This window comes from Culex pipiens, chromosome 2, assembly GCF_016801865.2.
Source record: "Culex pipiens pallens isolate TS chromosome 2, TS_CPP_V2, whole genome shotgun sequence".
Lineage (NCBI taxonomy): Eukaryota > Metazoa > Arthropoda > Insecta > Diptera > Culicidae > Culex > Culex pipiens.
In genome coordinates, this window is record NC_068938.1 from 85,898,832 (window position 1) to 85,914,739 (window position 15,908).

Genomic DNA, 15,908 nt, shown 5'->3' on the forward strand with positions numbered 1-15,908 from the left:
TAGTTTGTCAATATAATTTTCCATACAAATTTGGCAGCTGTCCATACAAAAATGATATAAAAAAACGTTACTTAATCCACCTTAAAGAGGTTGGTGCCTTCCTCGCATTCATGTTGTATTTTAGGAGGAATTTACAAATTAATTTAAGAGTTTTATTTTTATTATTTTTTTTTCATCTGTTTTTTTTTTTAATTAGAATTATCAATTCTTTTTTTACCGACTCTTCAAAATAAAGGTGAAAAGTCTCATGAGTTATATATTTCAGTAAAAAGTTCGTGTAAATCTTTGTCGAGACAAAATGATGCAGCAACATAATTAACAGAGGCGTACTAAGGCCGGGTGTCACCCGGGGCGGGCTGCCCGGTGTCACCCCTCCACCCCCCCCCCCCCCCATTCGCGGTTTATTCCCACCAGATTTATGTATCATGCAGGGTTGTTCCGCTCCATCACAAAACCCAATCCGTGCCATGATAAGAAAAAATATTCCGCGACAGGCATACAAAAGATTTTCATAATAATTTCATTTTTTATGATAAGAGAGTATTTGAGAACAAAAATTGAACTTGTTTAATGTTTAAGGGCTTCGTCGGAAGGAACACAAAAATCACAAACGTTTGAATAATTTTGTATTGAATAAATACAATTTTAAATCCAGAATTGCCTCATGACACCGAATATAAGAACGCAGAATTTTTAAACGCGGACCATTCTATGTCGAATTTATTATTGCTAGGATGAAGTAAACCAGGGAGAAAAGCTATAACAATAATTTGGGCAAAAGATAAATTTAGGCATTTAAAATTTTGGTATAAAAAATAAATTAAAAACAAATAGAAAATTCATAAAATTCTACAATTTTTAAAAAAAATTCAAATTTAGGGATTTGACAATTTCTCGATAATCGTCCGCAAACTCAGAAAAATTGAAGCACGAAATTTGTATTATTCTCTTCTCAAATTGTCTGATTCTCAAATTGTCTCTAACTCAGAATTGCTCCAATGTTATCAGATGTTATGTAATCTAAGATGGTGACAAAAATAGTAGCACTTCAGAATTCTGCAGTTTAATTTTTTTTTGTAGTAGGTGCAGAATTTAAGAATTTTGTCTGCTTTTTTAAAGGTGCGGGATCAAACAATATAAGAATTTAAGAATTTAAGAATTTAAGAATTTAAGAATTTAAGAATTTAAGAATTTAAGAATTTAAGAATTTAAGAATTTAAGAATTTAAGAATTTAAGAATTTAAGAATTTAAGAATTTAAGAATTTAAGAATTTAAGAATTTAAGAATTTAAGAATTTAAGAATTTAAGAATTTAAGAATTTAAGAATTTAAGAATTTAAGAATTTAAGAATTTAAGAATTTAAGAATTTAAGAATTTAAGAATTTAAGAATTTAAGAATTTAAGAATTTAAGAATTTAAGAATTTAAGAATTTAAGAATTTAAGAATTTAAGAATTTAAGAATTTAAGAATTTAAGAATTTAAGAATTTAAGAATTTAAGAATTTAAGAATTTAAGAATTTAAGAATTTAAGAATTTAAGAATTTAAGAATTTAAGAATTTAAGAATTTAAGAATTTAAGAATTTAAGAATTTAAGAATTTAAGAATTTAAGAATTTAAGAATTTAAGAATTTAAGAATTTAAGAATTTAAGAATTTAAGAATTTAAGAATTTAAGAATTTAAGAATTTAAGAATTTAAGAATTTAAGAATTTAAGAATTTAAGAATTTAAGAATTTAAGAATTTAAGAATTTAAGAATTTAAGAATTTAAGAATTTAAGAATTTAAGAATTTAAGAATTTAAGAATTTAAGAATTTAAGAATTTAAGAATTTAAGAATTTAAGAATTTAAGAATTTAAGAATTTAAGAATTTAAGAATTTAAGAATTTAAGAATTTAAGAATTTAAGGATTTAAGGATTTAAGAATTAAAGAATCAAAGAATTTAAGAATTTAAGAATTTAAGGATTTAAGAATTAAAGAATTTAAGAATTTAAGAATTTAAGAATTTTTCAATAAAAATATTTAAATTTCATTTAATTTTCAAGTAAATCGTTATGGATTTCATGATCATTGATAATAAATGATGAATATATTTTTTAGAAAATTGTTCGATTCTAGAATGACGAATTCGTAAAATTAAATCAGCTTTCAAGAAGTATTAGAATAAATTATAGCAAAGCAAATTATTTTTAGTGGTTTAGTGTAGGATATGTTAAAACGTAAATTTTCCGTTATTTTTTAAGACAAGACACTTTAAATTTTGTTCAAAGAACTGCAAATCAAAAGGTACATTTTTGAACTTACGGTTTCTAGAATTCTTTTTTTAAATCTGATTAACTGACATCTCACTAGTTTTTTTAAGATTTTAACGATTGATTTGATCAATTCTGTGTTAACTTATATTTTTTTAATTCAGATTTTTTGATTGAATATTTCCAGAATCAGTTTATTTTTATTTTATGCAATGATTAAAAAAAACTTGTTAAGTCGCGTTTTAAAAATATAAATCAATTTTAGGAATTTTTGAACAAATTTTTTTAAAGAAACTTTTCTAATGGAATAAAATTATAGAACTTCATACAGAATGTTGACAAATCAATAATTTTTCTTAAGTTATCTTACAGTTGGCAAAAAACTTTTTATTTTTTTTTTCTTAAGACTTCAGAATCTACCTTTCAATGAATTGTCAATATATCAATATTGCATTAACTTGAAAACACTTACAAAAAGAATGTAGTCATCTTAGTTTTTTTTTTAATTACTCTCCTCAAGTATTTAAGGGCTTTTCTCGCATCTTTGTATTTGTAACATTATGATTTTATAAAAACAAAACAGATAATTAAATTAACACTTATATTTGAAGCAAAAAAAATATTTTATTGGTTGAAACAAAAATAATATTCATTGATGATGGAAAAATTGAACTTATTTATGCCTTTCCGTTTTTTTTAAACTTAATAGAAAATTGTTGAACTATTTTAGGCCGTTACAAATATTTTTTTAAAGTTTATGTCGCCCCCTTCAAAATTGGCCCAAAAATCATTCCTTCAAAATTTCAAAAAACTTCAAAATTTTAGCAAAAATGGATGTCGAATCAACTGAAAACAATCTTTATTCTTTATTGATAATCATATTTAGCATTTTGGGCTCGTTTGAAAATGTTTTGATTTATTTCTACAGCATTGCTTAAACCTTTTTTCGCAAAAATTAAAATTTTCGTCAATACTCAGATATCTTTTAGGTATCTATATAATTCATTTAAAACACACAGTTATTTATAAAGAGTTGTGATTTTGATTCATTGAAATATACAATAATCTACAATTAAAAAAATCGTACCCAACGGGCCAAGATTGCGCAATCTGTATTTAAAATTTAGTTGTCGATTACCTTACATTTTTTTAATTTTACGGTGCGGTTTTTTCAAAAATTGACAATAATATCAAACTATTTTAGTTCAAATAACTCATCAGTGTTTGAAAGTTCATTTCATGTTATCAATGATTTTGATAATGCCAAATTAATCATGAAGTTTTCTTTATATTTTGAACTGATTTTTTAAGTTTAGGAGCATTTTTTTTGTGATTCGGCTCCGGTTGATGAATGTTTGTAAGCAAAAAAGATTTTTTGGCGATTACTCCATTCCTGGTTGTCATTAAAATTAATTTGCCGTTTTCTGCACCCTTTTATTAGTTTTTGAGGACTTTAAAATTTAGTCAGATGAGATTTTTAAAAGCACACTAAGTTTTACCAATTTCATATTTAAACAATTTTGATAGCAAACAATTGTTATATTTTAATTTTCAATCAAACCTGTTTTTTTTTTTGCTTTTAATTGGAACTTTGCATAAGAAAACAAATATGAACTTATATTCCAAGAAAATTTAAAATATTTTTCAAACTCAAGAGTGGTTTGTCACAAGATCATTTTTTCGTGAAAATAATTTTCCTTTAACTCTTTTTATAACCTTGTAAATTATATAGGGGTGACACCCCTTACAGATTAGTTTCTTTATCAAAATTGCTTCATTTGATGATCGGGTGTCACCCCTGGAAATTTATTTTTTGAAGTCTTAAAAACGTGCACTTTTACTAATTGTGAATTCTTAACTTCATCATGACTTTGTAAACATATTATAAAACACGAATGTTACGTTTGGGTGTCACCCCTATCTGGAATCAATGTTTCAGAAAATTTAACTTGTATATTTTGAACGTTGATACTTGATGATTTGTAATGATCATATTTTAGGTCAATTATTGTTTTTTTCTTCTTTCGAGTCAGGTGTCATCACTTCAGCTCGGGTGTCACCCCAAGATGGGTGACACCCGGGGCGGGCCGCCCCCACCGCCCCCCCCTTAGTACGCCACTGATAATTAATACAGATTTTTTTCCAGAAGAGACGCAGACACTGCTTACACTGATAATCAACATTACACACCAGGGATGCCAGATACACAGATTTGTCTGTGTTTCACAGACTTTTGAGCTTGTGTCAGACATTTTTTGAGGTGCACAGACTTTTAAAAAACTTCATTAAATTAATATTTTGTAATCTTTTTTGTCGAAACTTATTTCGTTAGACTTCAAATGCTTAAAAACGCAGTTTCTGATGGATTTCAATGACCGTGAATTGATATATTTGAATTTTAGGCAAATGCACAGACATACACAGACTTTTTTACAGACATTTTCAAAAACCAAGTGGCATCCCTGTTACACACTGTTCAGTTCACTTTTACACACTTGTTACACACACACTGATTACACAGTTTCGTGTAATCATACTTGAACTGAAAAATCCCATACAAGTGTGTAAAAGTGAACTGAACAGTGTGTAATGTTGATTATCAGTGTAAGCGATGTGGCAACCGGGCGATACGCATGCAAGTGGGTTTGGCTGCCAATCCTCCGCGTGGTCAAAACTCAAAAAAAGCAAAAAGACCCGGCCTTTGAGGTTGTGCAAAAATCACCCTTTTTTGTAGCTACAAAAAAACTTTTTCTTGGCATAACTTTAAAAGTACTTCACTAAACAGAATAAAATTTAATAGGGTCTTAGAGGACCCCAAAACGAACAGAATAAGGCGGATCCGGCAAAAATCGGTACAGCCAGTTCTGAGATAATCGTGTGGAAAAAAATCATGTCTACACACATCCCCACAGACATTTGTTCAGAATTTGATTCTGAGTCGATAGGTATACGTGAAGGTATATCTAGGAGTCGTATTTCAGAAGTTCATTTTTCGAGTGATTTTATAGCCTTGCCTCAGTGAGGTGAGGAAGGCAAAAATCAAAAATCTGTATCTTTCGAAGGATTTTTTTGATATGTTGTAGGGGACATCAAATGCCAACTTTTCAGAAATTTCCAGAGCGGGCAAAAAATCTTTGACAGTTATGATTTTTGAATCAATACTGATTTTTTCAAAAAAATTAAATAATTTTCATTTTTATTTTTCGATGTAAAATTAAATTTGCAATCAAAAAGTACTTCAGTGAAATTTTGATAAAGTGCACTGTTTTCATGTAATAACCATGTTCTGGTAATTTATTTGAAAATAGTCACAGTAATTCATTTTTTTTAATTAGTGCCCATGTTTGCCCACTCTTGAAAAAAATATTTTTGAAAAGCTGAGAAAATTCTGCAAAGGTTTAAAAACAGGAAAATTGATGTTTTCTAAGTCTAACCCAAACAACCAACAATTTTCTAATTTCGAAATCTCAGCAACTAATGGTCCAATTTTCAATGCTAAAATATGAAACATTTGTGTAATTTTCCGATCTTTTCGAAAACAATATTTAAAAAATGTCAAGATTAACATTTCAAAAGGGCCAAACATCCAATATTATTAATATTAGATTAATTGGGTCCTAAAATTAGGTTTAAATTTATAATATTATTGTTCGCAACGACAAAGCTTATTTTTCTGTGTACAATGACCCTATGAACGACTGTAAAGGATTTAAAATGGATTTTCAATTCAATTTTTAAAAATTAACTTCACGGCGATTTTTGACAGAAATGGTCCTACTTACCAGCTCGTTCCAAGTGGACCATAATTGAACCATCGAAAAAATGTTATCTTGTCAATTTATTTTGTTGCATTTAAATGAAAAAAAAAGTGATCAGAAATGGTTTTTAATCGTGTTTTTTTACCATTGTACACTCAACCCCCGGTGGTTGGTCACTTTTTCGTTTGACACTTTTTTAGTTTGTACTCCGTTGGTTGGTCAAAGTCACGAACTGTCACTTCTTACACGGCGCTCACGAACACTATCAAAACAAACGTTTGGTAGTATGTGTGTGAACTCCGTGTAAAAGGGGTGTCAAACTAAAAAGTGACCCCGTTCGTCTGACAACAGTTGGTGTCAAACCATCGGGGTTTGAGTGTACACGGTTGTACATAATATATTATAAATGTACATAGAGCTTTAGGACCCTAATGAGTTTTTAACGGAATTCACTGAAAATTGAATAAACTTGGTTTTCCGTGTAAGAATGAGTTTTTTAGATTTTGCACGTTCATTCGAAATTTTGAACTCCGCTGGGCAGTTTTGCTTGTGGTGAGTTTAATTTGACATTCCGAAATTCAACTCTTGTTAAGCGATTTTATTCAGTGCATTCGTCAGCTGTGGCTCAACACAACAAACGGACCTTCTCGGCTGGCTAATTTTGTGTGATTTTTCTGTTATTTCTGTCTTTTTATTTCCCAATTTGATAAAGTGATAGCATTATCATGTCACGATTCAGTGGAGCACTTCAGCTTACGGATTTGGATGATTTTATTACCCCTTCGCAGGTAATTTTCTTGGAATTACGTTGTATTTATATCAAATCATCCTGAGATCTAATTTACACAACAGGAATGCATCAAACCAGTGAAGATTGAGGCCAACAAGTCCAAGACAGGTTCCAAGATCACCATCCAGGACGATGGTTCGTACATGCAGGCTACTTCGGTAAGAACTTTCTATCACATTTCGAGTTATTTGCTAATCATTGCCGTCCATTTCCAGAGTGGCCTCCAAAAGCTGGAGAAGGTAGAAATAACCCTGGCCGACTGTCTGGCCTGTTCCGGCTGTATCACATCGGCCGAGGGCGTCCTAATCACCCAGCAAAGCCAGGAAGAGCTACTGAAGGTCATGAACGAGAACAACCTGGCCAAGTTGAACAACCAGCTGGACGCGGTCCGGTTCATCGTGTTCACCGTCGCCCAACAACCCATCCTGTCGCTGGCCAAACGATACAACCTTCCGGCGGAGGAAACGTTCGAACGGGTAGCAGGTAGATAGCGCAGGGGAAGAAGACGAAGATCACCCTCTTATCAGGGGGCCAACCATGGGTGGTTCTTATCTATTTCTTCTTTTTTTATTATTATTTTCGAACAGGCTACTTTCGCAAACTCGGTGCCGATTTGGTTGTGGACACGAAAATAGCCGACGACCTGGCGCTGATCGAAGGTCGCAACGAGTTTATCGAGCGGTTTAACACCAACCGGCAGACGCTGCCGATGCTGGCCTCGTCCTGTCCCGGGTTCGTGTGCTACGCGGAGAAGACGCACGGCAGCTTTATCTTGCCGTACATCGCGACGACGAGGTGGGTGGTTTTTTGCTTTGTGGTTTGGAGATAACGATTGAATCGAGGATTAGTGCTTAAGAATGGTTTTTTTTTATGAACCATTCCAACAACCAAAAAAAAAAAAGATTCTTGGTTTTCTAAATATCCAAGTATTGAAGAGATTTTTGATCGATCCCAGACATGCTAACTATGATTTTAAGCGCAGGAAAATGCATTTCTAATTGTTTTTAGTTGGTTAGACTTCTATTTCCTTTAAATTTTTGAAGTTTTTTGAAGAAATATTGTCTTGCCCCCTGATTTTTAGAACAGATTTTCGCGGGAGGCGGGAGGGACATAAACTATGAAAATTATTCGCAACGGCCTAATTACCTAATTACCCTAAGGGTGCATTTTCATAACTCCTGAATTCTTGCTATTTAATTAATGTTACCGGTTCAAATTTGACATGAATTATTTTTTAGCTTTTTAGCAATAAATTTGATGAAAACGCTGGTAAACATGCTTGCTTACTCAACAAAAGTAACCTTCAACTTTTTTTTTATTTATTCATCACAAAATACTTTAAAAAACTGATGTTAAAAATTCAACGTGAGCAGAGCAACAATTGAATTCTTGCTTGACATCAAATCATTTCTTGTAGGGGAGTTTGGGGTAATATGGACAGTGGGGGTAATTTGGACACCCCTTTAAAAATCAAGTTTTCTTCAGATATAAAGTGAAAACGGTAATTTAAGTGATAAGGCTAGTACTAGTAATGGCCTAGGAGTATGGACAAACCAAAAAAGTTGGTTTTGCAGGGGTTATATGGCAAAAAAGTGGACATTTTTTGTTTAAGGGGGTTGCTTGGACGATGCCTGAGATATGTACGTATAAAAATTGTGCATTTTATCCATTTTTATCATCAAAAATCGCAATTAATAATAGAATATGCTATGGGGGTAATTTGGACATGGCTTGTGGGGTAATTTGGACATACCTGAAAGTCTACCTGTCAGGCAACAAAAAAGTAACTTTCATGGTTGGATGAGTTTTTAAAGGGATTTAGATAAATTTAGAGGGATTTAATATGTCAAAAACAATCAAAAATGAATGTGAGCTATGAGAACTTTCACAAATCCCCTATTTTTTAATTTAGATAAATTTATTCCAATATTGGCGTTCAGCAAGACTCTAATGTTGATTGCTTTTAATTAATTTCTTTGACATTTCTAATTTCTATGCTGGTTTACAATAATATTTAAATTTGAAGGGCTACAGAATGTAAAATTAAAAAAAATATTTTCAGGCTGATAAATTCTATATAAAGATTGATTTATATAAACATAAACGATACCTTAATCACTAAAAACAAGTATAGTGTGCCTGATCCAGAATCAATGTTTAAATCAAATCAGTTTCAATTTAATGATTGAATTATGTATACTACACTGAACTATTTGTTATCTTCCTATTGCATTATAGTTCTATCACAAAATCATTATCTAAACCTTTGATGAAATATTGTGAGCAACACTTCAAAATATAAAGCAATTACAAAACCAGGTTGAAGGATAAAAAACATGCTCAAAAAATCAAATGTTAAACTTATTCTTCAACATGTGTCCAAATTACCCCACAAAAGGTGTTCATATTACCCCACAAGGTATGTCCATATTACCCCACAAGGCATGTCCAAAATACCCCACAAGGCATGTCCAAATTACCCCATAGGGGTGTTCATATTACCCCCACACAAAAATGTGGGGGTAATTTGGACACCTTTTAATTTTTGCAATAAAAATGGGTTTTTCATCAAAATTTATTGAAATGAATGACATTTTTCCATCAAATATGGTCTCTATTATCCTCTGGTGTCATCCACATTCCTTTAAAATATCCATACAGCCCGTAACAGAGCAATTTCCTTAGGGTGTCCAAATTACCCCACACTCCCCTACAAGAATTCAATTCATGTCAAACAAGAAAGCCATTATAGCAAGCAGGAATGCTCTGATTGGCTACCGTGTCCCTGCCATAAAAAAATCTGACAGCTCTTTGTTTTTGTTTGGCACTTTGAGTTTCTTCATTTCGAAAACAAAGTGGTCTATCGTTTTGTGCTTAAAATTAAGTTTTATCAAAAAATGACTGAAAGTAATGAAGATGAGTTGATTGAGCAACTAATTTGCCTAGTTTCGACGCATGACGCAATATTCAATAAAAGAAACAAAGACCACATGCGAACGCAGTGCGTTGAAGGTGCGTGGACTGAAATTGCCAGTGCGCTTGATAAAGGTAAACATATTTTTTGTGCTGCTATTTTTTGTTGACTGAAATGTACTTTTACAGATGTGCAATGGTGCAATGATAAGTGGAGGAACTTACAAAGAAATTATAGGAATTTCCTCAACAAAGAAAATCTCCCAAGTGGTTCCGGAGCAAATAATCGTGGGCGTCCAAAATTCGCCTTAGCCCAGCAAATGTCTTTTTTAATCGAACACATTCAACCAAAAGCGTAAGTATACGAATATAATCTAAATTATATAACCTAACAATATTTTTTGTTTCAGGACCAAATCAAACTTCAGTCAACAGGAAAAATCCCCAGAATCTTTTAACGGAAGGAGTTCAAGCGATCGTTTTGCGGGAGAAACACAATCCTCAAAATCGTTCCGCGGATTGACGCAAAGCGAACTCGCTGGAAACGTGATCGACGTACACAGAAAAAAATATGTGAATTTACTCGACACGGAAAAATGAATCACATGTAAACACAGTTGATGTAAACTTGAGATTCGACGTAAACGGTTGAATCATACGTAAAATCATGTTTTTACGTATAATTTGTTGCAAATTTACATCAAATTACATTTAAATTTAAATGTTTAATGACGTGCAAAAGTGTTACATCATAAATGATGTAACATTAGGAAATATTTTTTTGTGTGTAGATTACGACGTGTTTCTTCGTGATACATTGAATCTGAGCCCCCCAAAACAGCCTGAAGAACAACCGCATTGCTCCTACCACCCGCCAAAAGGATACAAACCTTACGAAAAGGAACTTTCCTCAAGTGATGACGATGTCGCTCCAAAGAAGAGCAAATCAGCTTCTGATGAAGTTTGCACACAAGAGAAAATCGACTACGTCGCTGGCGATTCTGGGAACGAGGGCAACGAAGGACCGACACAACCCCGTAAAACTCAACCCGTCAACCCGAACCGAGGACGTGGAAGAAACAAAAAAACGAAACTAAATCCAAAACAGTCCCGCAGGCGCGAAGTCGCGAACATCGATTCTTCACCAGAGAGACAGGACTTGGAAGAGGGGTTCTACGTGCGGATGACAGAGGCAGCCAGATCGATTACAAATCGGTTTCAAGGACAGCAGATCGCGAAAGAAAAGCCATCAGACCAGGACGCCATCATAAATCATTTCTGCAAAATGCAAAAGCATATGCTTCGCACCATAAACGAAGATAGCCGGCGAGAGTACATGCAGCAGTGTACAAACAAATTATTTGATTTATGTGCGCTGGAAAAGCACATTTTGTGATTGACTTTCAAGTCAAAGCTTTTTTACGCGTATTTTAGTTTATTTTTTGTACATCGCCGTTCTTAATTAATGTTACATTTTTCCTTGTCGAACTTTCTTGTTAATCCATGGAATAACATTAATCACATTAAACCAAACCTTTAAAGCATCCCTGGCTGTGTTGTATTGTTTTTTTGATTTGTTTTCCTTTTCAGTAACAGAATTATACGATTTATGATTGCGTTTGCTACTTCGCTCAGTTTGTGAATTTTTCTGCTTTTCAACAATCAAAAAATTGTGTAAAGTTACACAAGCCTGAATTATACCTTCAATAGTTGACTCATTACCGTCAATTCTGTTCAGTAAAATTCTCCACGTGGCACACATGATACCGAAACATCGCTCAATTGAACTTCTCCCACGTGAAAGGCGAGCGTTGTAAACCCGTTTCTCAAAGCTTAAAAATTTTCCTCCGTAGGGCCTTTGTATGTGTTTGTGAAGCGGAAAAGCTTCGTCTCCGATAAAATAGTACTCGAAGGGGATTTGAGTATCCGGTAAGAAGGTCGTGCCTGGCATACCAAGAGTTCCAGAAAACAGTTTTTTGCCAAATTCTGAATTCTTAATACTTCCGTATTGTCCAATATCTACGGCGAGAATTTTGCAATTTGCGTCGCAAACGGCCAGAAGAACCAACGAGTATTCTTTTTTGTAGTTAAATAGTTGAGTTCCATGATGTGGAAGGTTCCTGCATTTAACATGTTTTCCGTCCACAAACCCGCAACATAACGGAACTTGATAGCGGTCCATGTTCAACCTCGCCGTTTTCAGCCACATATCCGTATCCGGTTCCGGAAGATATTTCGGAGATAGAACATGCCACAAAACGCCCAAAGTTTCTCGTATCACGTTACTGGCAGTGGTGAAGCCAACAAGAAAATTAAGAGCTACGTCCTTTTGGGACATCCCCGATGCAAGGTAGCGAAGAGTGATGGCTAGGCGAATCCCGGGGTTCAAAGCACGGTGACTTTCTTTGGTGAGATGTGGCTTTACCATGGAAAGTAACAGCTGAAATTGATCGTAGCTCATTCGAAAGTAACTTTCAAACATTTTGGGATCAGTTCGCATTGTACGCAAAACTTTCCCGTACAAGCCATGCGTATGACGCAAACGCCAGGTGTTTCTAATCCAGCAGCTTTTTCGTGCATATTTCCTGAAAAAAAAAAGATTTTTTTCGCTCATTTCTCAACACTTCAACAACACTTTGAAACCAATTGAGATCTGGCACAGGCAACACGCATCAGTAACTGTTACTAACCTTCGGGTGAACAGCTTTCGACGAAGCGATTTTCTCTTAGATTTTGATTTTCTTGTTAGGAAGGCAGCAACACCACCCAGGAGCAAAAATGCTAGCAAAACTTCCGTAGCATCAAGCATGATTCAGAAATGTTTTCAAAAAACACATGTCAAAACACAACATGACAATATTAAATATTTCAGCGATCGAACAGCTGTTCTCAGTACGCAACCATGGGTTTGGCTGCTTTTGCTATAAATTGCATGCAATCTCGCATTCAATCTAACCGGGTCGCAAACCGGTTTTGACAATAATTCAAGAGCAAGAAACAAGAATTCAGGAGTTATGAAAATGGACCCTTATAGGAAAAGCTTAGTTTTTAGTTTTTGGAAAACATTAATATGGAATAAAATCTAAAATTGAAAAACTTTTTTTACGTTTTAAAACATGAAGAAAATATTGAAATTAAAAAAAAACCAAGAAATTTTAAGTTATTGCAAAATTGTTAAAACAATGTGTCTCTTCCAACATTTTGCTTAAAATAAGTGGGGAAAAAAAATAGAAATGAAATTTTAAATTCAGTTATCTTAAACTTTTTGCCATTTTTAGTTGAAACAAAGTATCCAAAACTATACGTTTGTCCATTTAAAAAATGATATGAATGATATAAGTATTGTTGAACTTTCGATTTTTTTAAAGACTAGTTGTTTGTGTTTCTACCAGGGGGTAGCGAAGAAGCCACCATCTTGGAAGTTCAGATAACAAACACTAAGATTCAGTATTATACATATTACTTTGGTAACACGAAGTGTGTTATCCTGGTTAAACTCAAAAGTACCGTGCAAATGTGTAAAAAAAAATGTGTAATGCCGATTCTTAGTGTACGGGTGCACTGCTTGATCGACCCAGAGAAAAAAAAAGCGAAAAAAGGTAAACAGAAAAATCACTTTTTTCGATATGAATTTTCAGCCAATATTGGGATGGAATCTCCAAGGATATGATAGAATTTACCATCAGCAACACAATTCACGTGTTTTTTCAGACATTTATCGTTTGAATTGCGGGAAATTTGAAAATCAAAAACCCAAACAATGATTTTTTATGGACTACCATTTGACAGTTAGTGCTTTTGTTGTGGGCTCTCATTTGACAACCGTGCTAATGTCGACTGCTTTCAGTTTGCTTAGGTCGGAATAGGGTTGTCATCTCCCCGGTTTCTACTCTGAATCGTAATAAGGATTTTTTTTTCGGTGGTTGATATTGACTTTTCTTATAGAGAGTTTTTTTGTTTTAAATCATTCTTTAGATAAAAATGTCTATTATTTGGGTTTTCTCAAAAAGTCGGAAAAAGTCGGAAATTTGAAAATCGGATTTGAGTGGTCACCCTGATTAAATATTTAGCATCTTAGGCAAAATGACTAACGACAAATGCAGGATGGAGCAACTCTACTAAAAAAATACAAAAATTATGTGCTGCAAACGTTTTTTTTAATGTCAATCAAAAAAGTGACCAACCACCGGTGGTTGAGTATTTCCAATAAAATGTGGTCCAAGAATGGGAGAATCTTATGGGGAATTTAACGAGCTTTCCAAAACCATCAAAAAACCTATTTTTTCAACATTTTTATTTTTAAAACCGCTGTAGGGACTTTTATGTAAAATTGTCTGGAAAATCTATTCCCGTATTCGGTTTTTGAAAATTTCGACGATTCCCTATTTGACATGGAATTGCTCTATATCTTGAAAACGGTGCAGTTTATAAAAAAACTGTTTTTCACTTTTCGATTGCAGATTTGACTTTTATTTTTTTTTTACTAAAATTTATATTAAAAAAAACAATTCGTCAGTAAAATGCTTGTCTATACTTCTCTATTGCTCAAAAGTGTCCCCTAAAACACATCATAATACCTACAACTTTGCCGAAAACACCAAACTGATCAGAAAATTTCTTCAAAAGTTACAGATTTTCGAATATTTACATACCAAGCTGCCATAATTGTGTGGAGACTTGTATGGGTGAACCAATGACAAAATGGCTGCTTTGGTTATAGAGAAGCACCCCACAAAATTTGAACCAAATTAAAATCTATTTCCGGTTTTGGTGAAGAATTGCTCAAGTATTTAAAAATCCTAATATCGAAGCCTAAATCGACTTGAGGCTCGAGCCAAAATTTTCCACTAGATATTACATATAAATTAAATGTTAAAATTTTTAAAAACAGATCAGACTATCTAGATTATCCGAAGTTCTCAGAAAAAAAACTACACTTCGGATAATCGAATCACGAAATTTGTTTCGTTGTCTTATTTGGAATTAACGGAATCAATTAAATCTTCCACCCTTCCAGATCCCCGCAACAGATCATGGGCGTGCTGGTCAAGAAGTACCTCGCCAAGCTGCTGGGCATCGCCGCCGATCGGATCTACCACGTGACCGTGATGCCGTGCTACGACAAAAAGCTGGAAGCCTCGCGGGAGGACTTTTTCTCGGACGTGGAAAACTGCCGCGACGTCGATTGCGTCATCACTTCAAGTGAGCGGTTGTTTTTGTTGGCCAGTTGATTTGGTTTAGGTTAATTTTGCTTTATTTCTTTCAGTTGAGATCGAGCAAATGCTGGATGGTTCCGGCGTGCAGGCACTGCAGATTGTCGAGAAAGCACCGATAGATTGGCCGTGGCCAACGGGTCGACCGCCGGTGTTCGTTTGGGGCCACGAATCGTCCGGTTCCGGCGGGTACAGCGAGTACCTGTTCAAGTACGCCGCCCGGAAGCTGTTCAACGTGGCCGTCGATCACGTCGAGTTTAAGAACCTGAGGAACAGCGATCTTCGCGAGGCGGTGCTGGAGCAGAATGGCGAAGTGGTGCTGCGGTTTGCGATTGCCAACGGGTTTAGGAATATTCAAAACATGGTGCAGAAGTTGAAGCGCGGCAAGTGCAACTATCACTACATTGAAATAATGGCATGTCCGTCGGGCTGCTTGAACGGAGGTGCACAGATTCGGCCCACCGGGGGACAGAGCCAGCGTGAGCTGACCGCGGAACTGGAAGCGCTGTATCGAAGCTTGCCGGCGTCAAATCCGGAAAACGAAGCCGTTGAGATGGTCTACACAACGTTTCTGGACAATGCCGGAGACAACAATATGCGGAAAGAATTTCTGCACACGAGTTATCACCCCATTGAGAAGATGAACACCGCACTGAATATTAAATGGTGAAAGCTTAGACTAAGTGCAAAATTGCTAATTGTATATAGAAAGACAATACATGTTATTAATCGTCAACACGTTGGTTAGAGGCATGTCTTGAAAGAAATCCTTAATACATTCTGGTTGAAGACCTGGTTCGGGTTCAGTAGCTCGCACGAAGCCGGTTCTTCAGTTTGTCTTCCCTTTTTTCGCCGTTTCGCTTGCCTTGAAATCAGCCGGTTCGGGCTGTTGGCTGTTGCATGACCAAAGGCATTTTTAACCAGATTCTTTGCTCCCTCCCCGGGGAGGGCCACCTTGATCTTGATCTTGACATTCACGA

General features: G+C 34.5%; 2 protein-coding genes across 2 annotated transcripts; one reads left to right on the plus strand and one right to left on the minus strand.

Annotated features, from left to right (window-relative positions):
- Positions 1 to 6,614: 6,614 nt before the first annotated feature.
- Positions 6,615 to 15,666, plus strand: LOC120419804 (probable cytosolic Fe-S cluster assembly factor CPIJ010948). Its single transcript, XM_039582640.2, has 6 exons — positions 6,615 to 6,800; positions 6,865 to 6,960; positions 7,018 to 7,285; positions 7,390 to 7,597; positions 14,733 to 14,917; positions 14,982 to 15,666. The coding sequence occupies exons 1-6, from the start codon at positions 6,738 to 6,740 to the stop codon at positions 15,596 to 15,598; spliced, it is 1,437 nt and encodes a 478-aa protein (XP_039438574.1). The 5' UTR covers positions 6,615 to 6,737; the 3' UTR covers positions 15,599 to 15,666.
- Positions 10,607 to 12,740, minus strand: LOC120419805 (uncharacterized). Its single transcript, XM_039582641.2, has 2 exons — positions 12,406 to 12,740; positions 10,607 to 12,300 (listed from the first exon to the last, which is right to left on the minus strand). Exons 1-2 carry the CDS (start codon positions 12,522 to 12,524, stop codon positions 11,184 to 11,186), a joined length of 1,236 nt encoding a protein of 411 aa, XP_039438575.1. The 5' UTR covers positions 12,525 to 12,740; the 3' UTR covers positions 10,607 to 11,183.
- Positions 15,667 to 15,908: the final 242 nt, after the last annotated feature.

Coding starts and splice junctions, on each gene's coding strand:
- LOC120419804 (XM_039582640.2), top strand. CDS start 6,738: ATGTCACGATTCAGTGGAGCACTTCAGCTTACGGATTTGGATGATTTT. Junction 6,961..7,017: donor CGTACATGCAGGCTACTTCG/GTAAGAACTTTC, acceptor GTCCATTTCCAG/AGTGGCCTCCAAAAGCTGGA. Junction 14,918..14,981: donor CGATTGCGTCATCACTTCAA/GTGAGCGGTTGT, acceptor TATTTCTTTCAG/TTGAGATCGAGCAAATGCTG.
- LOC120419805 (XM_039582641.2), bottom strand. CDS start 12,524: ATGCTTGATGCTACGGAAGTTTTGCTAGCATTTTTGCTCCTGGGTGGT. Junction 12,301..12,405: donor CGAAAGCTGTTCACCCGAAG/GTTAGTAACAGT, acceptor TTTTTTTTTCAG/GAAATATGCACGAAAAAGCT.